Genomic DNA, 23246 nt, shown 5'->3' with positions numbered 1-23246 from the left:
AACTTGTCAAACCCCAAATTAGTAGACAACTTCAGCCATCCCCTCTTCAATTATGTCTTCATGAATCTAAGTAGGAGGTAATCTACTATCTATAAGCTTAGCCTTAAATTGTGATTTTTATAATAATACCATCCACATAGGTTTCCTACCCCTTGCTTTGGCTAGACTAGAACTTAACTAGTGGATTCTTGTTATGAGATCCAAAATTTATGGACTATTCCAAGTATGTCTAGGACCATAGTCTCCTTAAGGTTGCTACTTACTAGGTCACCAATATAATTCTTCTTTGATATAAATGTCAAAATGAGATCTACCAAATAATAGATTTACAATAAAAAGCTAGAATGCAATAACCCAAGTCTCATTCAAGACAATCCTCTAAACTAAATTACTACATAGTTTGTCCCATTCTACTACTTGTCACCAATCACCACATTACCCAATGCTTCAAGGTTTCAAACTTGTGTCACCAAGCTAGACAAAATAGGGTTATTTTGTCCTTGTCAATATGGTGCTATAGAATCAACATTCCCCTCCAAGTAAGTCAATCAACTTGGTCCTGAAGATTGAATATTCTTCCTAGTTATACTTGTACCCTTACATGAAGAGCCTAACTCTTTGAGTCACGTTGCATTTACACAGTAATCCAATTTGAAAGTCGTGAGTTCTTTTGGATTCCACTCGAATGGGCACTTAACACAACACCCTCTCACACTAACTCCCTCAAGTATAACCGTCAAACCATATAAACATCAGTAAGATATGCAAAATCAACTCACAACTAGATCATAAAGATGTGACCCCACATTGTCTTGGTACCTTATTTGCTCTCTAAATGGAGAACTTCTATAAATCAATTCTTCACTATGAAGTCACTAACTCCGTTAAAGGATTATTTTTCAAAGTTAAAACCAATGGAACTTCTACATGCAAAGGTAGCAAAGGTAGTTTCCCCAAATTCTTGGGTCTTATCAACTCAACCCCTTTAGCTAAAAACTAAACTTTTCATTCGGTATAAGCAACTATCACACTAAATCTTATTTAAGTTACTTCCCCAAGGTAAGCTCTTTCTTATTAGCTTTCACATTTGGACACCGTAGCAAGCCCCCCACATTGTCATTAGCAAGGACGCTTGCATTTTAGTTAAGGGGCACCGGGGCACTAAAAAAGGTGAATGAATTTAACAATATCAAGCATTGCAAAGCACAAGAATTGTGCAAGATTATGTCTTGGGTTCGAATACTAGAAAATGTAGGCGACTCTTTACACAACCCATCTCCCACACACACACACGAATATTTCGACCTTACAAAGTTTCCAATTCTCTAAGAGCAAGGTAGTAAGGTGTATGGATATTTGTAAGGCCCGTGGCAAAAAGAGCCCCGACCACCTTTAAAACTTTTGTATCTCAACATCGTATGGAGATTCCCTAAAAACAAGTTCCTCTTCACACTTTGGCTTGCAACAAATTGATTGGAATTTTGCAATCTAGGCTTAGATCGACTATTTCATCCACAATGTATTTCCTAAGATGGATCCCAAGAATGGAACTTTATCCAACTAATCCCCACCTAGCCCAAATAATGAGCGTGTAGATCTATTGTCCTCACCTCTTAAACACACCCCAACCTCATCAAAAAGTTCACTTCCACGCCTCCCACTACAAGCTCGCAAGCATGTGCGTGCGTACGTGCACATGTGCATGCGTGCACGCATGCATGTGTTTGTGTGTGTGTGTGTGTGGGAGAGAGAGAGTCCATAGCGCAAAAATGAGAGCAAGCTATTAGACTGTCAAAAACGGTGATCTTTTAGATTTTAGGTAGATTTGCTATATATTGTGGCCTCCAAAATTAGCACAACTAGCATGCACCAAGAGCTCACTGTGGTTCACATAGCAAGGAGTCATATATATACCTACATGAATCCAAGAACATGCCCAAATTCACCTTATAAGAAAATGCAATTTATAGCCTCATGGTAGTCATCCACAAGAAAATAAACCATTGACTCCTACATACATAGTATAGACTAGATACTACGACATCCCCACTAACGTCATCAGTGCCCAATAGTGGGTGTAGAACTTGGTATTAATATATGCTCCCACACACACACACTCCACGCGCACGCGCACACATAAAAGCGTACATTTATACAAAGGTCTGTGTACTAAGTTTCTATCAGAGCTCCGGAGATACAAGGCAAACTCAACCATAATGAAGCCTAGCACTAAGGATCATAACAAACAGCATATGCACCACTAAAGATAGAAAGAATTTTACTGAGTATCAACTGGCTACAACTTGGAATCTGGATGAAAACTTCACAATATAAAATTTGCATGTCCGCTAATACAGCATAAAGATATACCTAGATGAATCCAGGAACATGCCCAAATTCACCTTATAAGAAAGGAGTCTTAGCAGATATTGTCCAGCACTACAAGAAGAGCCCTCATTCCTTGCACCTTGCCAGCACTACTTAGATGACCACCAAAGCTTCTGCCCACAATGCTTGCAAGCATTGCAAAGTCAGCCTTGTATTGGCTAGCAAGGTGATGGAGCTTATGAGATGCTCCTTGCATTCATCTTATCACGAAGTGTACCTTTCTCCCAACCAGGAAATCTTCATACCACAAAGTCTGTCAAGTTCCTTTAAAGTCTCACCCCACCCTTGAGAGCATACTTTCGACTGTGGGGGGGGAAAAGGGGGTACTTTCACTAGGAAATTAGCTTGGATGTAGCTTGGTCCTCGGTCTTCAAAGGACACAACATGTCTCACTAAACAGTCACATGCAGCTTGGTCATCGGTCTTCACAGGGGACAACATGTCTCACTAAACACTTGTATGTAGATTCTACAGTAGAGATGAAAAATTTCCATGGATCCTGGATCCACCAAAATGTTAAGAGATGTAACTTGGCATCAAAAAGATCTTCAAAGGACACAACATGTCTCACTAAACAGTCACATGCAGCTTGGTCATCGGTCTTCACAGGACACAACATGTCTCACTAAACACTCGTATGTAGATTCTACAGTAGAGATGAAAAATTTCCATGGATCCTGGATCCACCAAAATGTTAAGAGATGTAACTTGGCATCAAAAAGATCTATTACATGCCTGCTATTTATAATGTGCTTCTTGCAGCAATGCCATTCGGCTACAACCCCTCTTTCTTAAGCCTCATTCAAAAAAAAATTACTCATCAGACATCTGCTTGGCCCTGGTAAATTATGATAAATATTTATCACATTCACATACACCTGATAAAGCCTTGCTCTACTTAAACTGAAGAAAAGGTTGGGCCTGAGGTGACAAGCTGCACAAAAGGATAACAGTGTCAAACATACATGTTTTACTTAATCCTTCCTGCAAATTCACAGATGCTTGGATAGCACTACCCTATCATGTCAAAGATTCTCAGCAGGCATCACCTTATCTTCAACAGTCGCGTCATCCGGAATGACCACCTTTTCGCCTTTTTTTGCTTCAATTACAACCTTGCCCTGAAATCCAGACAAGAGAGAGGACAATCAGAACGGTCTTCCTCTCTGCCCCATTAAAAGGGAAAACATATATTTACATAGGATATACGCTTTATGACACTACTAACCTCACAGCTTGCAGCTAATAAGCTGAAAGGGTCTTACGAGATAGCCACAGTACCAACAATAGCCCTCATCTATGCTCAAACCTGCAGTGTGTTGCACCTCCCCACCCTCCTTCCTTAGCCTGTACCCTCATCCCTAAGATCCAGCTTGCTTGCCCCCTGCCCCCAAAAGCTTTCTCAGACCCCCTAAATATTTCACCCCTTTCCCACAGCAGTTCCATGTTGCTAGCTGCTTCTCTGCATCCTTGCAACACATTATAATGGAAATGCCAGGATGCACTCACATCTGATGGCTTCCCCATCCTACAAATCTTATGTACAACAGGATACGTGGAATGCAAATAGGAGATCTTCTCACATAGATCATCCACAACTAAGCACTCAAGTTCTCTTGGCTACTACATCGTGTGACTTCTTGCTGGTGTTTCTCAAAATAAAGCATATGGGCATGTGTACATTTGCAAGGCCACACACAGGAGCGCAAGCAAATCCACACAAACCCATGTAGCCAACTTATACCATGGAGATGGATAGGAAGCATACCTTCAGAACAATGCCACTGCCAAACCAAACATCTCCTGTAACCTTCAAATTGTCCAGATGCAGGATGCTTGGGATGGATTTAAATCGCTTGAGAAAATCTCCAACCTACTTGATACAAAAAACAAATGTTGTTGGACGATCTTTATTTAGCTCATGCTGCAATTGAAGATAGATACTACAGTTTCAACACTAGCTAGAAAACTTGCCTTTTTAAATTCAGAGCTGAGATCAATTGATGGGTTTTCTGGCTTGCTTCTTTCTGGGTTACGAATGACTAGACCATCTTCCACAGTGTACAAATCAGACTGAGACACTCAAAGGATAATCAGTCAACCATCCTTAAAACATTTCATTTGTAAAAATATAGCAACAAATCTAAAAGTGAGATTTATTACAAAAAATAAAATTTTTCCTACCAGGTAAACATTTTTTTTTTAATCCCACTGCAAGAAAAGAATTTCAAAGCTAAACCAGTACCTGCACAAGCAAGAGGTCTGACGTTGCCTTGACAGGTAGAAAACGAGAACGTGGCACATTGATACCAATTGCTTTGTCAAAAAACTGTGCACCAGAGACTGCTATTTTAGAATGCTTCACACAACCATCATAAGACCTGTGCAGAGCATGCATAGAATAGAATGGGGCAATATGCAAAGACAAATAAATCAGGCAGCTCTAAGCAACACAATCATAAAGCAAATTTTTTCCCCTTTTTTTAAAACTTAACAAGGTACTTGAGCAAAGGAGTGAGATTTTGTCCACATGTCTGTGTTTGCACATGCATGAATGCATGCATATATGCTAGCCCGCCCGTGCATGCATCCGAACAAATGCCCGTTTCCAGCACAAATGTGTGTGTGTGTGTGTGTGTGTGTGTGTGTGTGTGTGCGCGTGTGCGTGCACGCGCACCAGCGCATGTGCATGTGTGCACATGCGCATGTATGTGTGTGAGAGAGAGAGAGAGGGAGGGAGGGAGGGAGGGGGGGAAACAGTACCCTAATAGCTGCTCCTGCTGCCGTCTCCAACTGTAAAACCTTCACACCGTCTACTTCCTGCCAAAAAAAAGGAACTAGTCAAGCAACAAAACGTTCAGTCAGGATACAGCTAAGGTGAAAATTATCAAAATAGCACTACCTTTGGATTGGGAATAATCTCCATCTGAAGAGCATCAGCTTCAACAAGCCTCTTCACGGCCTTGAGGTTCACCCAGCTGCAAGCAGAGATAATGTTAGTCAACCAAATGGTACTAGATCCAGGCAAACAATGCATGCACAAAAGCATGTGTGCGCTAGCTGAGTCACCAAACAGAGTAGAGTCAGGCAAGAGAAATCACAGGTTGTTTGTATTGAAGATTTTGAACTTCTCAATTGATTTGAACTCCCCGACCTGGTAGAAACAGAATATAGATACACCCTAATGTTATGGAAGAAACAAGGGGGAAAAAAAACCCGTTACCAAGCTGTCTGATCCCCAAGACTAGATCTTAACTCACATGTTCATCAGGAACCTGTGCAATCTCCAGAAGCTGCAAAAAAATTAATATATGAGGGCCCTTCTAGTTCTGAAAACATATTTATGTAAATAATTAGCAGTAAAAATGTAATTTACAGGTCTAAGGAGACAATAACAATCTTATACCTGGACTCTGCCTTCGTAAGAGATGAGCGTCCCTCCCTTTACATCAGCCAAAGTCTTGGGAGTGACCTGATACAGCAAAGTAAATATTAAGGGGAGTACACACCGTACCCATCCATCCCACCATGTCCCACCTGTGGGTTGGCAATGCAGCCAACTCGAGTGCCAGGCTGTCACGTGCATCCCGCACTTGGATGCCACGTGGCCATATCTATGCAGCAAGCGCAAGTCTAAGAGTGGTAACTGGCCCTTTGTGAGCTCTTGTCCAAGACAAGTCAGCCAAGGATCAGTCATAAGAAACGTTTCGAAGGTTTTTTTTCCAAAGGTTTTGTCCGTCACTAAAAAAACCACAAGTTTTGAAAATATGTGTATATACATACACACATACATACACATATATGTACATACATATACATGTATGTATATATACCTAGATGAATCCAAGAACATGCCCAAATTCACCTTATAAGAAAGTGCAATTTATAACCTCATGGTAGTCATCCACAAGACAATAAACCATCAACTCCATCATGCATAGTATAGACTAGATACTATGACATCCCCACTAACGTCATCAGTGCCCAATAGTGGGTGTAGAACTTGGTATCAATATATGCTCCCACACACACACCCCCCACGCGCACACACAGCATACATTCATACAAAGGTCTGTGAACTGAGTTTCTGTCAGTGCTCCAGAGATACAAGGCATACATACATGTGTGTGTGTGTGTGTGTGTGTGTGTGTTACAGTTAGTATTCACTCGAGGAGTCCAGCTGAGAAACTGTGTAAGCTTTTTCCATGCCAAAATTAACTTTGTGGAGAAAGGACAACCAGCAATCTTGCCTTCAAAATGGCCAAACACAGCATCCCAATGTGTGTGTGTGTGTGTACCTGCTTGCATGCAACCTGCTCCACTCTACTCGCCTGCGATCTGCGACCTGCTCGACTTTATTCACCTGGGCCTGAGACCTGCACATCTTGCGACCTGCATGCCTTCCTTTTCAGACCTACGACTTCTGTCCTGCACGTCTACATCTTGCAACCCTTTGATTTTTGCCTTTCCTTTCTCTTCTCTGTACATCCCCTTGTGAGTGTGTGTGTGTATGTGTATGAGAGAGAGGGTCTGTGTAGCCAGCCTGTGTACAGCTGTGTGTGTGTGTGTGTGTGTGTGTGTGTGTGTCTGTGTTTGCTGGTCAGGGCTTTCTTCATGGAGCCTGTGAAGACTTTTCAAAGAGGCGACCTTAAGCGTCACCAGGTTTTAGTTGATGATGCGCCTGCTTGCTGTGTGAATCCAGAATTACAGCCTTTTGTCGACACCTTGCAAGAAGGGTTTTCTGAAATTCAGCAAGCTTGGGATGAGCTAGAGCCGGCTTTTCGTGTTTCGATCCCGGGACAGGTCTTGTATGCTCCAGTAATGAGTTTGGCACAGAAAGCAGTTGTGCTATTCTTTCCAGGCCACATGCCTAATGCGGGGGATGTTGCACAGTGGATTAAGACTTTGCTTAAAGGATGCCTTGTTGCACGCTGTTACAAAGCTGCCCGTGGTTTTTATGAGGTTATTTTCACTGAGCCACAGTATAAGCAAATGCTTTTGGAGAAATCTCCCTTGTTTTATGGTCGCCAGTTGGTGCATGTTTTTCCTTGAATGCCAACCAAGGACTATCAAAATCTTATCAGGCACAAATGCCCGGTTTGGGTAGAAGTGTTGGACTTGCCTTTGTATTGCAGACCTACATTACCGTTCTTAGCCGAAGCACTGGGAAAGTTGTATGTCCACCTCGTTCGAATGGCAATGTCAATCGTTTTTGCGTGCTGTGGGGTACAGATAAACCCACTCCTCCCCATGTGGCGCTTCAGATTGATATGCCTAGTATGCCCTCTCAGGAGGTATTTTTTAAACTAAAATGGGAAAATTTTGCAAGCTCCTATTTTGAGTGTGGAAAGTTTGGTCGCATCAATCTGATTGTCCGCAAGTTTTGTTAAAGCCTCCACCCGCTGCCATCCAGCCGGTGGACCCGCCTCTTTCCGGGCCTTGTCTTGCACCTAAGTCGGGTCCCTCGCCACCCACAGCAACTGAGAAAGGGAAAGCTGAAGTGTCTACCCCACCGGTCAAGACTTGGGACAAGGGGAATGGTGCAGTTAAGGCTACTACTTCGTCGGATTGGCAACTGCCAAAGAAACCACTTAAAGCCAGGCCAGTGGTTAACAGGAATTGGACCGAAATTCCTTCTACTTCCTCGGAGTCTATGCCTGATGATGGATTTGGGGTGGGGCGACTTTGGTCAGTAGTGGTTCGAGGAGCTGATTCATTGCATCCATTATCGGGTACTCATGTTTCTGCTGATGCCCCTACTTCTGACCTTCCGGAGCTTGCTAATGTTGATGAGCAGTCAGTCATGGCCCAGCCTAGTGCAGGCATGCAGGTTGAGAGTTGAGTGGTGGGACTTTCTTGCAGTTTGTACATATATATATACCGCTCAAATGCATTACATACAATGTTCAAGGCCTCTGCCGTGTAAATAAATGGAGGCTAGTGTGGGACTACATTAATAGCAATAAGCCGCATATAGTGTGTTTGTAGGAGCACAATCAACACTCCTTGGCACGCCATGAAGGATATTTTGCTAGGTTTCAGATTTTCTATGCTAGTTCTTCTGCGTTCTCAGGTGTTGCTATGCTTGTACATCATGAGTTGCTGCCACATGCTGCGTACAATGATCCGTAGGGCCGTTTCCTTGTCGTTCAATGTATGCTTAATGGGGAGATTTATGAGTTTGCCTCGGTTTATGCTTCGCAAACTTCTGCTACACGAGCTGAAATGTGGCACCGTTTGACAGCCTACCCTTGGATGGGACATGCTTTTCTTTGCAGGGATTTTAATAAAGCACCTGATCCGGGGGACAATAGCACGCATCGGTCTCATATGCTCTTAAGGGAACATCACGCTTGGGAGCGTATGCTTGATTCCTTGCACGCTTGTGATTTATGGCTACATCTTATGTCGGGTCACACTGTCTTGATCATGTGGTGCGGCATTTGGGGTACCCCATTGGTTGGCACATTTCCTTGGCACACAAGAGACAGTGGGTTCTTCAAAAGCTTTACCATAAGCTGGACTACTGGAAACTTTCCACTTGGCCACTTCATGTTCGCCTTCGGATTGTCCGGTCCATTATGGCTTATGTGCAATTTCATCTGCCGCTCATTCCTTGGTCCTCTTCGGACATTTAGCAGTTTATGTCCAGAGTGATAGCATGTCTTTGGGGTACCAAAACTGACCGTAGGCAGTGAGTCTTCTCAAATGCAGTTATGTTTGCACGCCAAAGATGCATGGGGGCTTGAACATCCTCAACATACATGTTCATGTGCTTGCTCGTAAGGCCATGCTCTTGCCTACTTTCTTGGAACAACGTCAGCCCTGGACACTCATGATTTCTCACTTGTTTGCCTCTCTCAGGACAAGCACCATTTGGGCACTGGACACCAGCTGTCTCGGATGTTATGTTCGGGTATTTTCAAGGCCGCATTCTTGGCTGTCCTTTTTCTACCCGTTTGATTTCCGATTGGCAGCAACTTTTGGCACATTTATCTTGGTTTGGCCACCCTCCGGATCCGGGCAACTCGCTTCGTCAGCAGAGTCTACACTGGAGTTGGGTCTTTGATTCCCCTTTGGCACTTTTTCACCCTCGAAGGCTTATTTTCTGCATCGCTTGGGCATTTCTTTGGTGGATGGTGTAGTGGATGATAGTGGCTGCACACTCTCTTTTCCGGACACAGTTTCATCTAGCGATGCATCACCGACCTATATGGCATGCTATCGCTGAATTGCTACAGCCTTTCCAGCCGGTGCCTTGCCTGTTTTCTTCTCTTCCACTGCTTGATTGGAAGTTTGATCAGGGGCTACCAGATTATTCCACTTTCTCTTTTGCCAATCTGTCCGCCAAAAAAGCCTACCGTCTTCTTCTTCCGCAACCATGGATTCAAGAGCATGGCAATCATTTCTGGCATTTGGATAGGCCGCTTGGGTGGTGGAAAACATGCCTTCCAATGGGTGTCCTTCTCACTACCCGGCATATTTTCTCCTCGGTTTGCCCTACTTGTTCACATCCACGCGAGAAGGTTTGACTACTCTTCTCCATGCCGGTTTCCCAGCCTTTCCTTTGGCAGGCACTTTTGGCTTTTTGATTGATATCCCTCTACCCTCGATTATGCTCTCTTTTTGTCGTGGTGCTGTTATTGAGCCTTATGGAGTTTATACCATGCCCGCAACACTCAATTGTTTGGGCACACTTCGGCGGATGTCTTCGCCTTGTTCAGATTTTCCTTGCTCCAGTATCTCCAAGATGCCCACTTTCTTGGAGACCTTTCCACGGCCCTGTTGGAAGTGTTTTATCACTGTTTCTAGTTTTCCATAATAGGTGATCCATGTTGGGGCAGCTATAAATGTACATTGCATTTATAATTAAACAATGGTTTTCACCACACAAAAAAAGTGTGTGTGTGTGTGTGTGTACATACATACATATATATATAGATACACATATCCATATATATTCAACACACACACACACACACACACACACACACATATATATATATGTATATGTATACATACATACATACATAGATACACACACACACACACATATACCTAGATGAATCTAAGAACATGCCCAAATTCACCTCCCCTCCACCTCGACAGTTCTCACCCATATGTCTACCTTGACTAACTCCATTGCGGAGTTAACGCAGCAGTCCCATGCTTTACATGAATTGCAGGTACAAGAGTTTGAGCTTCATATGCACGCAGCAGCTCATGGTGCCATGTAGGAGGAACAAAGACGACACATAGAACACGTTTCATTCCTTGTTACAGAACGGTTGGCTTTTCTACAAAAGTCAACTCTGAGTCTTGAAGCAATTCAGGGCAACTATTCTCCATGACATCCATGATGCCATCATTGGTGGACATAGGGGCATAAACTCAATGTTGGAGAAAATCAAGAGGCAATTCTATTGGCCCAAAATGAGGTGAGATGTGTTCACATATGTGCAACATTGTCCAGTTTGTCAAAAGGTGAAAGCGTTGCATGGAAAGAAAGCGGGTTTGTTACAACCATCGCCCTTTCCAAGATATCTCGATGGATTTTGTGACAAATTTGCCTCCCAGGCCAATTAAGTGTAACACACTGTTTGATGGTTGTTGATCATTTTAGCAAGTCCATTGTGGTTATTCCCTACAAGGCTAACGTGGTTGCTGAAGATATTGCAAAGTTGTTTATTTGACATTGGTACCCAATTGGTGGCATTCTTAGGACCGTTGTATCAGATTGCGATGCCTAGTTTACCAGTCATTTTTGGAGGACATTGTTTAATAATTTTTGTATTAAGATGAATTTTTCCACTGCATTCCATCCACAAATGGATGGCCAGCCAGAGGTTTACAATCAATTGACATTCGATGTGTATGTCCATGTCAACAAGGTAAGTGGGAATAGTTTTTGACTTTGGTTCAAGATGTTCTGAATGACTCTTTTTCTTCAGCTATGGCAAGACTCCCTATGAGGCAACGTTTGGAAGACCACTCCAATCTTTATTGACCAGGACATCGTCTTTAGTGCTCGATGCTAACTGCATGACAGAGAATTACCAAGAGGTTTTGGAGTATGTGAAAGACACGTTAGCCAAAGCACAAAAGGCCTATTCTCGACAGGCCAACAAGGACACAAGGGATGTGAAATTCTCGAAAGGGGATTGGTATTATCTCAAAATCATGAAACAAAGGTTGAAATACGTGGGCAAGCGATGCCCAAAGTTGTCATTTCAAAGTTTCGAACCTTTATCCACTTGAAGAGGATCAACGAGGTGTCCATAAAGTTGAAGTTACCTTTTGAATTGGACCATGCATGATGAGTTTCATGTTGCTAGGTTGAAGCACTATGCCAGACCTCCTCCTACAGATGTCCAAGATGAACCGAAACCTGATAGCATCGACAAAGCCAAAGTGAGGTTTCAAAATAAATCCTTTTGCGTTGCTTCAAGCATGGCTCAACTTAAAAGAGCGCCAATACCTCATGAAGTTTCACGACCAAGGGGTGCATGAAGCAATTTGGCTTAACAAGAACTTCTTTGAAGGTTATCCGGCATTATTGACAGACTATTTGGAGACTATGCAGCTTCTATCAAGTTAAGCAGAAGGGGATGTCACGTGCATCCCGCACTTAGATGCCACGTGGCCATATCTGCACAGCAGGTGTACGTCTTAAGAGTGGTAATTGGCCCTTTGAGAGCCCTTGTCTAAGACTAGCCAGCTCGGATCAACTATAAAGGATCAAAGTCAAGTGTCTTGTCCCGCACATGAGGTCAGTGCATGTCCCGCGCGTCTGTCACCCTCTAAAATGATGAAGAGGTGTACCGGGCATTTATTAGACTTCCAAGAGGATGCACGTATACCAAATTAGGTCAGGAGATGAATTCTTAAGTCACATGCACTCTACACTGTAGTGCATGGTGACAAGATGGCTCATCATCATCAGTGCAACATTGTACATTATTAGTACCCTTTAGGATGATAATTGTCGTACGCCATGATCCCATTGTAATCCTCAGTCCAATCCCAGGATAAGTCAAGCACAAGCGACGCAAGTCATTCCTCAGCCTTAGACAGTCAGTCAGTCAGTCCCAAGTCCCTTAACCCAAGTCAGTCAGTCCAAGTCCCTTAACCCACTTGAAGAGATGCATTCAAGCATGTAGAGTCAATAGAAGCCTTAGAGTTTGCATTAGCTCATGGTTACATTTTGCATATCATTCATCCCATACGCACATAAGACCACGTGGACCATGGCAGAAGCATCAAAATATTACTCAATATTATTCCAGTATTTTTTCCATAGTTTATAGCATTTAATTGGCATTTTTACCTTATTTATCCATTTATACAGGACATGATGCAGTCGGCCAGCTCTATAGCCAACCGACCAGCATCAAAAGAGCATATAAATAGTTGAGCATTGTATCATTCATTCATTCATATCATATTCAGCCAACCAGCCCTCAACGCTTGGAGCCTTCAGCCCAAGGAGCATAAGCGATTGGAGCATTCAGCATATCAGCCCTCAGCGTTTCATCCATCAGCACGTAGGAGCATCAACGCATGAGCATTCAGCCTTCATTCATCAAAACGCAGCATCTACAGCATTCAGCCCTTCAGGTCACCTTGCATTTTCAGCATACATACAGTTTTCAGCATCCTTATCTTCATCGTTTTGCTACAACACTTTGGTGAAGGTAAAACTCAGCATTCATACATAGCCTAGAAACAGTCCCAATCAGCCCCTACCTCAGCTTCAGATTTGCAGCCTTCCCTCATTCCATTGGGAAGAGTGCATATGCTCGAGATTGATCATCATTGGTGCTTCTACAGCCGTGTACAGTTCAGCCCAACTCTTGGTCCTCCGAGATCTTGCGTTTGGCTTATCGTCAGTCCACAATCAGTTTCTTCAAAGTAATAAAGCAAATACTATTCTAGTAAAACGGGATAGGAGGCCCTTCAGTGGCTAATTCGGGACCCCATACGGTGTACACTTTCTCGCTTTAGTAGAGTCATCAGACAGGACCTCATTCAATTGGACACTAGGAGGACATGGCTAGAGCCCTCACAGGAGTTAGGGACGAAGATGGCTTTCTATAGAGACCATCTTCTCCGCACCACTGAGGATGGCTTTATACTTAGACCGAGCTACATGGATACCCATTTGTCTCATGGATTGAGGTGCGCCATTGGGCAGATCCGCACCTCTTCACATCAGTTAGAGATAGAGACAGGCAGATTTAGAGGCATACCTCCAGGAAACAGGATACGTCAGATTTGTTGGATAGAGCCAGAGACGGAGGAGCACTACATCTGTCGCTGCACAGCATATTATGGGATTCGAGGGCGCTACCATTGCCTTTTCAGAGAGGGATTTGGACCACTGGCTAGAGTCATGGACTATTGTGATCAGCGATGCTTGGGTTTTTATCTCCTGGAGATCCGCAGGCTCAGAGAGAGCAGATGCCCGACTGGCAGGGAGTCCACACAAAGACAGATTACTAACTTCTTTAGAGGGACTACCCGGGAGGGGACACAGCTGACAGCCCAACAGTGGGCACCCCGTGGGACTCTAGTTGAGAGAGCTATCCAGTTGGGCAGATCCAGACGCCCGAGGGTTCGCGGATCCTTACATCGAAGACGGTGCCTACACCGGAGGATTCAGAGCATCATTGCGAGGCATCGGGCTCGTCCAACCAGGCATCTCACTATGGCAGATATCCAGGCCATCCGGCAGAGACCCATGCTAGAGCTCCTAGGATGATTACCACTCCAACCATATACTGTTGTACTCACTGTCACTTTTGTACTCCCCCATATTCATGTATTCATGCATCCATGTACTCATGTACCCCATTTTGACTAGTAGCATTAGCTTCCCACTCTCCCTAGTTGCTACTTCCGGATGCTCCCTACTGATGTATTGTAGGGCTAAATACTTACCTTCAGTCCTTTCTTTTCTTTTCCAGATAGTGTATCAGAGGTCACATGGTTGTAACTTTGGTCTCATAGGTCACTTTGGCCTTTTGAAGACGTTAATATAACATTTCATTTCATCTCTCTCTCTCTCTCTCTCTCTCTCTCTCTCTCTCTCTCTCTCTCTCGGCACCCTCTCTCACCTTGACACATTCTGAGATTAGTAGTCATCAAACAGGACCTCATTCAGTTGGGCACTAGGAGGACATGGCTAGAGCCTTCACAGGAGTTGGGGACGAAGATGGCTTTCTATAGAGACCATCTTCTCCGCACCACTGAGGATGGCTTTATACTTAGACCGAGCTACATGGATACCGATCTGTCTCATGGATTGAGGTGCCCCATTGAGCAGATCCGCACCTCTTCACATCAGTTAGAGATAGAGACAGGCAGATTTAGAGGCATACCTCCATGGGACAGGATTTGTCAGATCTGTTGGATAGAGCCAGAGACGGAGGAGCACTACAACTGTCGCTACACAGCATATTATGAGATTCGAGGGCGCTACCATTGCCTTTTCAGAGAGGGATTTGGACCACTGGCTAGAGTCATGGACATGCCAAAGTGTCCCCGCATCCAATTTTAAGGGAAAGGGAGCAGCCAATATGCTTCAACATTCGAAGATAAAGAGCGCAGATTGGCAAGGTAGGGCACTTTCTTCTCACTAAGTGAAGAGTGAAACGTGAGGCTTTTTTTCAAGAAATTGTACGGGGAAAGCGCCCGGGTCGGGTCTCCCTTCAGGACCCACCTTACCTTACCAAGGTTAGGGCTTATTGAAATAGCTGGCAAATCTAGAAATTCTGGCCAAGATGTTTATCCAGATTGATATTGGGATGGAATTGAGCTCGTTCGACCAGGCATCTCACTATGCAGGCCATCCGGCACAGACCCATGCTAGAGCTCCTAGGATGATTACCACTCCAGCCATATACTGTTGTACTCACTGTCACTTTTGTACTCCCCCATATTCATGTATTCATGTATCCATGTACTCATGTACCGCATTTTGACTAGTAGCATTAGCTTCCCACTCTCCCTAGTTGCTGCTTTCGGATGCTCCTACTGATGTATTGTAGGACTAGATACTTACCTTCAATTCTTTCTTTTCTTTTCCAGACAGTGTATCAGATGTCACATGGTTGTAACTTTGGTCTCATAGGTCACTTTGGCCTTTTGAAGACGTTAATATAACATTTCATTTCTCTCTCTCTCTCTCTCTCTTAAAGTTTGAAGTCATAAAAGTGGATTGCTAAACTCACGAAACTCATGATACAGAAGGCGGTGTGAGAATTTGTGTGACAGGATCCTTAATTACGAACACTTCCGCTGCATGTTAGCTTGTCCACACACACCGCATCCTAGCCTAAGGGCATCCTTGGAAGGTCAGATTGCGTTCCGGCACAACCACCAACTTCAGTATCATGTCTACAGAGGAGAGTACACATCACCCGGAAGAAATCTCCCCCGAAGGAGACCTTGCTCTTCTGACTACTGTAGACACCATAGCTCTACTAAGAGCTCAGAACCAGCTTCTCATGGAACATCTCCAACTCTTGGAGGCAACAGTAGCACGACCTCCTCCGCCTCCAGCAACCCCCGACTACATCTCCCTCTTCTTTCAGATGGAACAACAATGAAGAGAAGACGAGGTTCGACGGAGAGAAGAAAAAGTAGAAGCTGAAGCAAGAAAGCAACAAGAAAAAGCAAATAGACGAGACTATGACTCATGAGGAAGCCCAACGCAGGATCGAAGAAGACCGGCGTCAGGCTGAACTCGCCGCTCGAGAGCACCAACGAGAGCTCGATTGAGAACGTATGTTACTTGAGCACCAAAGGGAAAAGGAGGCCATGCATCTTAGATATCAACGCCTCTCTTCAGTTTCCCCAGCCTTAGGTGCCACCAACGAGCAGCCCGTGACATCGACTACTGTCATTCGAAGTCAACCAAATTTTAGTAAGTATGATGGTAAGTGTGATCATTTAGCAGTTAATCAGTTCATTCATCAATTTACTGCTCATTTTCCCTTAGCTAGGATTACAAATCCTCAGGACAGAGTCCACGTAACGGCTCCGCACCTTATGGGTGAGGCAGTCACTTGGTGGCAACATTGTTCTAGTCTTCATACAGACCAGACCACAAGTGTCACAGCTTTTAGCTAGATTACATTTGTTCATGACCTAAAGACCAGATTTCTCCCACCCCAGTATATAACCAGCTTGGCAGATGAGCTCTATGAACTCAGACAAAACGGATCACCATCAGTTTTCCGGAAAGGTTATAACTTTAGCACAACAGTTAGGGTTATTTGAGCAGGCCAAGATGGATCAATTCATTCGTGGACTAGATCCTAATATCTGGTTCACAATTCGTAACTTTGAACCCAGAACATATGACCGGGCTTTGACTCTCGCTCAAAATGAAGAAATGAGATTGAACGGAGGCAAGCCTAAACAACCCCAATCTAGTACCAAACCCCAACCGGGGAAGGATAATTTGTCTTCTAAAAACACTAAGACAGATAAGAGTCCTAGCTCTAGTTCAGGGGGTAAGGAACCCAAGCCTAAGAAAACCCCCGAGGAAAAGGCTAAAGCAAGCATCACTGGAGGCTATCTTCCTCCAGAGGAGCAAAGGAAGTATCAGTCAGAAAACCGATGTTTTTTCTATCATACCATTGGACATGGTAAGAAGGATTTTCAAAAATGGCAAGCGGAGCAAGCCTCCAAAGAGCCTTCTGCCACAGTTGCCGCAGTATCCCCCCCTCCTCCAGACCCGCCTACTACCACCAATGCGGTTCAAATCTTACCTTCTATGCATTCCATGCCATCCATGGTGCTTGATGCTAAGCAAGAGGGTGAGGCTACAACCACACAGAAAAGCCTGATCCGAGCTTATGGCTCTGCCAAGGGCCGCCAATTCATAGAAATGGGCAGTTCTGAGGACGCCATCTCTCCCCAGTTGGCTACCAACATGACCTGTACCTTAGTGCCCTATCATTTGGAGATAGACGGGTTTACAACTGGTCTCCGCACCCACATCTTAACGGGCACAACAGCTTTCTTTTCAGGTTCAAAAGGCCTCATTCCAACGAGATTTCATTCTCTCTCCTCTTTTGGGGTGTGACATGATCTTAGGAATCCAGTGGTTTTATCAATATGAACCTATTTCCAATTGGGACACCTTTATTATCTCTAAAGGTTTTTCTAAGCTTGTCATGATTCGTGGGGATAGGAGTATTCTTGGCATTCCTATGATTTCTCATCTCTAGGCCTGACGAGCGGAAGAAGCATTGATTTATGCTCAAACAACTTCTATCTCATCGATAACAATTGTCTCATCTTCTTATTCAGTCCCTCAATTGGAAGATCTCCTTTCTCATTCAGACATTTTTAAGGATAATCTCCCATCCAGTTTCCCACCCTCTTGTCTTGAGGATCATCATATCGATTTGGTCCCTAGGGCAAAACCTCCTAGCAAGTTTCCCTATCGTCTTTCCAAGACTTTCAAGGGCAAGCTAGAATAGCAGTCAGTATTCAAACATTTGAAACTTGTTCCCTATGGACGAGTTTTCACAGTCACCTCAAACCACCAAGCACTTAAGTGGCTCCCAACAATGCCAAGTGCCCAGTGGAGGGATCAACACACCAGACAAGGTCAGCTCTTCCACCAGTTTGGAGGAATGATCAAGTACATCCCTGGTTAGCATAACCCAGTAGCAGATGTTCTTAGTAGAAAGACCAGCATCCAGACCATTCAAGAGTCTACCATTCTCACCATCTCTGGAAAAGACTTGGATAGTATAGAAGATCAGTATGTCGATTCCGCAGAGTTCGGTACTCAACCCAGTTTGTCCCTCAATTTTGAGCCTGGCCATTGTTTAGTTCACAAACAGGCAAATAAGTCTAGACAAGATGTCCACTTCAAAGAAGGGAAGTGGACAAACGTTGTCCCAAGCTTTCTTTCTGTAGTTTTGGACCTTTCCCAATAGTTAAAAAGATAAGTGATGTCTCCGTGAAGTTGAAGTTGCCTAACAATTAGGCAATGCATGATGTTTTCCATGTTTCTTGGCTAAAACCATATGTTGGACCAAAGGTGTTTGATGTTTCAAATGAATAGCAGCCACACGTGGTAGACGAGGCAGAAATCATCAAGCCTGAGTAGATCCTTCTTCATCGTTGGAAGCATGGTTCCGGTCGACGAATACATCAATTCTATACGAAGTTCCGAGATCGAGATACCCACAAATCCGTTTGGCTAGACGAGGAGTTCTTTCAAAAGTACCCCCAGTTGTTGGCGGACTACTTGGAAGCCATCAACCTACCGCCAAGCTAAGCAGGAGGGAATGTCACATACACTCTATACTGTAGTGCATGGTAACAAGATGGCTCATCATCATTAGTGCAACATCGTACATTGTTAGTACCCTTTAGGATGATAATTGTCGTACGCCGTGACCCCATTGTAATCCTCAGTCCAAGATAAGTCAGACACGAGCTACATAGGTCATTCCTCAGCCTTAGACAGTCAGTCCAAGTCCTTTAACCCACTTGAAGAGATGCATTCATGCATGTAGAGTCAGTAGAAGCCTTAGGGTTTGCATCAGCTCATGGTTGCATTTTGCATATCATTCATCCCATACGCACATAAGACCACATGGACCATGGCACAAGATCCTTAATTATGAATACTTCTGCTGCATGTTACAATTCTATACGAATCTATCTCATGGACAACTATGGAAGGGCTGTTGAAGACCCACCTAGGCCTTAGGCCAGCCCATAGCACATGGGACATCCTTTCGAAGGCCCAAGGAACCCTGTCGACCTCGCCTAGACTCCAGTCAGCTACCAGCAACAAGCTCACACGTGTGGAAAAATGATGCAAATGATGCTGATTTGACCAGCTATGGGCAGACCAACCAGCATAGATGGAGCATATATAAGTGATGGCTTGCCTAGAGCATAAATCATCTCATATCTCTGCAAGTGCTGAAGTCCAAGGGCTAGGGTAAGGCCAAGAAGGGGCCAAGCAAGGTGGAAGGTGTAGATCAAGGGATTATTTTCAGGCTGAAAGCTATCTCAGCCAAGGGAAGACATCCAAATCAGTTCGGTCCAGGCTATTTACAGCCAGAAATCTGTCATTCTACTCATTCAATAAAGCAAATACACCATACGTGGTGGAGGGACCCTTCAGAGAGTATTTGCAACCCAATACTGTGTATTTGTCTCTTCTCTCTCTCTACACTCTTATCTTCTCTACATTGTGCTATTCATCGTCAAGAAGCAAGGGCTGAAAGTATTTATCAAAGTATAATCCCCATCTGTAAGCTGCCGCACGTTACACAGGCAGATAGCACCCAACCACTCTTTACACAACAAAGCCATGGACGTTTCATTATGGTTCCATTTGAAATTGGAAGTTTTTCAGGTTGCCAATTCTCTGCAGAAAGTTTGCTTCATTCCAATCGGCTGAGACTAGCATGTTCATCCCATTTCTGCGCCACATCAGCACAATCGTACAGCTGTGATCACATCTAGAAGTGTGTGCTACATAAGACTGTGTATCCAGCCTTAAAAACATACAATACATCTACGCCAGAAATTGCAGTACATAAGGAGCTACACTTGCTTACCTCCATGCAGTACTCATTTTGGTTTTTCAGAAGATGTTGTAGAATTTCTGGATACCAATTAAGGTTGAACCTTACATGTAGTGAACCTTACAAGTTCTTTACCCTGAAAACATCAGACCACTGATGTATATGGTTTCAAAAAGGATACTTAAGTCTACTGTTGCACCTAGATTGTCCGAGTTGGCTATGAAGACATATTCTTTGCCCTAGACAGACGGAAACAATTATTAGTCCTTGAAAAAGGCATGGGAAAGTGTCTTATATCTTTGAATTACATGCCTGTAAACCTGCTTGTCAAGCACCAACCTCTGCTAATAATTCATCCAGCTTCCCACTGTTCTGTAAGGAGGCAAAAACGTCTCCGTGACCTGGAGGATACCTTTACAACCAAATATCCAGATTGCATTCAGAACAACTAATCAAAATCTAAGCCCCATAGAAAAGTCAAATAAGTGAAAGCATCCTTCACGCTGTGTTCTTTCAAGCATCCAGGAAAGGTTAATTATCGAAAGCAATCACTTGGGCTTAATTATATCTGTCCTGGGTGGAAAACAACATAACCGCAATCCATGCGTAACAAAAGGCTAATCATACGCTGAAGCATCTCTCTCTCTCTCTCTCTCTCTCTCTCTCTCTCTCTCTCTCTAGTAGACGTTAATACAGCTTTCTTACTTTCTTTCTCTTGCAAACGGACATCACATCAAGTTAAATGCAGACATTCCTCCTCATATACAGGTGAGGCAGTCAAGACAATTACTTCTTACGCATATCCGTGGGTTACTTTCTCTTCACTATGTGGCCTGCTGCCCAGGCCTGCCTAGCCAGGGCATCTGCCACTTTAGCTCGTTTGGAAGAGAGTGTTTCCAAGCTCACTTCCAAGAACTGAGTACTAAGGAGCTGGATTTTTTACACACTTGCACTTCCAACTATTTCTATTTGCAACCTGATCTGGATAGAAAGAGCCCAGGTGATGATGTTTTCCCACATTACCAGGAGTAAGCCTTTGATACCACATGAGATAATATTATTTTCTTTTGATGCACTATTTCAGACTATATCACCTACATATCTCACTTGGACAGTTTGGACAGAGACCGCCTCCCGAGGCTAGCATTGAAGTTCTCCAAGCAGCTTAGCAAGTCTTGGTTGACTACAGTTTGGACTCCCCTTCTTGGATCTTTCTCAGCAAGAAATTGATCAAATTATCCAACTTGACTTGACACGAGTCAGACATGGCTGACACCCCTAGTGCTCCCCCATGAAGCTCCGGTTCTAGAGAGAATTTTTTGAGGATTATGGAGGATGGATTCATTGAGAAACCCTGGTATCTCTACAAACACATGTCCCATGCTCTGAGGATTGCCATTGGTCAACTGAGGGTATCTTCCCCATTGAGTCAAGGAGATCTGAGAGCATAACCCAAGTGAAGAGGATATGCAGACTATACATGACTCGAGAGATAAGGACACAGGAGCTGTCACGTGCACCATTGTCCTAGGCTGCCACGACATCATTCTGCAGGGGTCATACGGGTTAACAATCTATCTCATCCCCTTTCTTGTAGTGACTTCTAAATATTCCAAGTAAAGTATTATAGAATTATGCTATAGACATGTTAGAGCTCAATGTCTCTTTGATCCCTACTTTCATTGGCTTAGATAAGGAAGAGTCCATATTAATGGTATCTTCCATCATGTTATCGTCATCTAATTGGATTGCTTCTTTATAACATTGATAAAAAGAATTTGAATATGATTAAATTGTGCAAAGTGTTCTTCTTTAATTCCATGAGAACATCACTTCATTTGTGTATCATTGAGTTTCTCCCAATCCTCATATTATGAGCTTAAGGTTTTCATGCGCAAGATGTAATCTCGTATGGTTTCCTCAGGTCTCCGCTCTATACTGTAGAGTTCTATTGCAACACTCTAACTAGAGCCTTGTCTCGAGAACCCATAGATAAAGGCAATCTTTAACATTATGTAGTTTACCTTAATCATAGGCATCAATGTGATGAACCATCTACTAGCCTTCAGCATAGATTCAATACACATACATTGGTATGGTAATCCAGACAAGTCACCACGCAACATTTAAGGTTACGGTCCCGTGCCTATGGCACAAGTCTGTGTATAATGCAACTAGCACTTATTAGGCTATTTGGCCAGGTGCCGGGGAACAACATAATCTGATATTTCAAAAAATGCGTTTCAAAAACGTTCCATACCTTTTATGGAGCCACTTCTATGGGACTGTCACTCCATAAAGCGGCCAGATTTGTACCATGTTCACATGTGGCCAGGCCAATGCCCCATGTGAAAGGGGGTCAGTCATTTGGTGTCACATGGACGAGAACCAGTTGTGTATCATCCGTGTGTGACCAGTTTTGTGCCATATGGACAGAGCCTGTTTGTTGCCACCCGTGTATGAACAGGATTGCGTCTTATCCATGGGACTGTTAGTCCTTGGTAGGACTGAAATTTGTGCCGACCTTGTCTATGGGATTGTCACTCCATAGGAAGGCCCGTGCCAGGATTTGTGTTTTGCCTATGGGACTGTCACTCCATAGGAAAACCAAGACTTCACATTTCTATTGCGCCAATTTTTGAAAGAATGGGTACTATGTTGAGATACCCACAAAGAAATGCTGCAAGAACTTTACAACACTGTATATGGACAGCAAGCCTAAAGGAGAAAAGAAGATCACTGCTGAAAATCACCAGAAAAGGTAGTACATCATGTGGAGCAGCATGAGGAAGGTCTCGTAGATGCTGCCTATCACTGCAGAAGCTGAAAAGAGAGAGAATCTGAGGGAAAAAAGGAGCCAACCCTTTTATACTACCTCATTATGCTGAGTGGCCAGCTGTAGCAAGCCGACAGCATGGCTGTAGCAAAAAAATGCTATAAAATGCCTAAAAATTATCAAAAAATGGTAGAAAAAATGCTGAATAATCTCTGCTAAGATATGCCAATGCAAGGCTTCATATGGAGCCAAATACAAGCATGGGAAAGTCCATCTGGGAATGAAATAATTTCCAACACCTCCTCTTCAGCGCCAGATGGGTGGACCAGGTCCGGTACGCTGCAAAAAATCCTCCAAAGAGTCTGAAGGAACAACCTCCTCATAAAAGGCACAAAGCTCGCGAAGATATGGTACATCTGAATACCGAGAAGGTCTCCGGAAGACGCCACGAGAGAAGATCAAGAAGATATCGAAGACGAAACAATAGGATTAATCTGGATAGAGACGCCCTC

The 23246-nt window shown here is 43.8% G+C and overlaps 1 protein-coding gene across 1 annotated transcript in view; it reads right to left on the bottom strand.

Moving 5' to 3' along the window:
• Nucleotides 1-3010: 3010 nt before the first annotated feature.
• The window catches only part of LOC147615683 (UTP--glucose-1-phosphate uridylyltransferase-like), a 61375-nt gene continuing 41139 nt past the window's right edge, over nucleotides 3011-23246 (bottom strand). The window contains exons 9-21 of the mRNA XM_086778240.1: nucleotides 20298-20370; nucleotides 20140-20197; nucleotides 19992-20038; nucleotides 5795-5860; nucleotides 5649-5681; nucleotides 5490-5542; nucleotides 5291-5366; nucleotides 5152-5208; nucleotides 4634-4717; nucleotides 4363-4461; nucleotides 4157-4261; nucleotides 3438-3509; nucleotides 3011-3322 (exon numbers count right to left, since the gene is read on the bottom strand). Of these exons, the coding sequence (XP_086634366.1) occupies nucleotides 3287-3322; nucleotides 3438-3509; nucleotides 4157-4261; nucleotides 4363-4461; nucleotides 4634-4717; nucleotides 5152-5208; nucleotides 5291-5366; nucleotides 5490-5542; nucleotides 5649-5681; nucleotides 5795-5860; nucleotides 19992-20038; nucleotides 20140-20197; nucleotides 20298-20370 (859 nt within the window). The 3' untranslated portion in view covers nucleotides 3011-3286. The remainder of the gene's footprint in view (nucleotides 3323-3437; nucleotides 3510-4156; nucleotides 4262-4362; nucleotides 4462-4633; nucleotides 4718-5151; nucleotides 5209-5290; nucleotides 5367-5489; nucleotides 5543-5648; nucleotides 5682-5794; nucleotides 5861-19991; nucleotides 20039-20139; nucleotides 20198-20297; nucleotides 20371-23246) is intronic.

This window comes from Cibotium barometz, chromosome 39, assembly GCF_041138505.1.
Source record: "Cibotium barometz isolate CiBa-2024 chromosome 39, ASM4113850v1, whole genome shotgun sequence".
NCBI classification, from domain to species: domain Eukaryota; kingdom Viridiplantae; phylum Streptophyta; class Polypodiopsida; order Cyatheales; family Cibotiaceae; genus Cibotium; species Cibotium barometz.
This window is presented reverse-complemented; position numbering and strand designations above follow the sequence as displayed.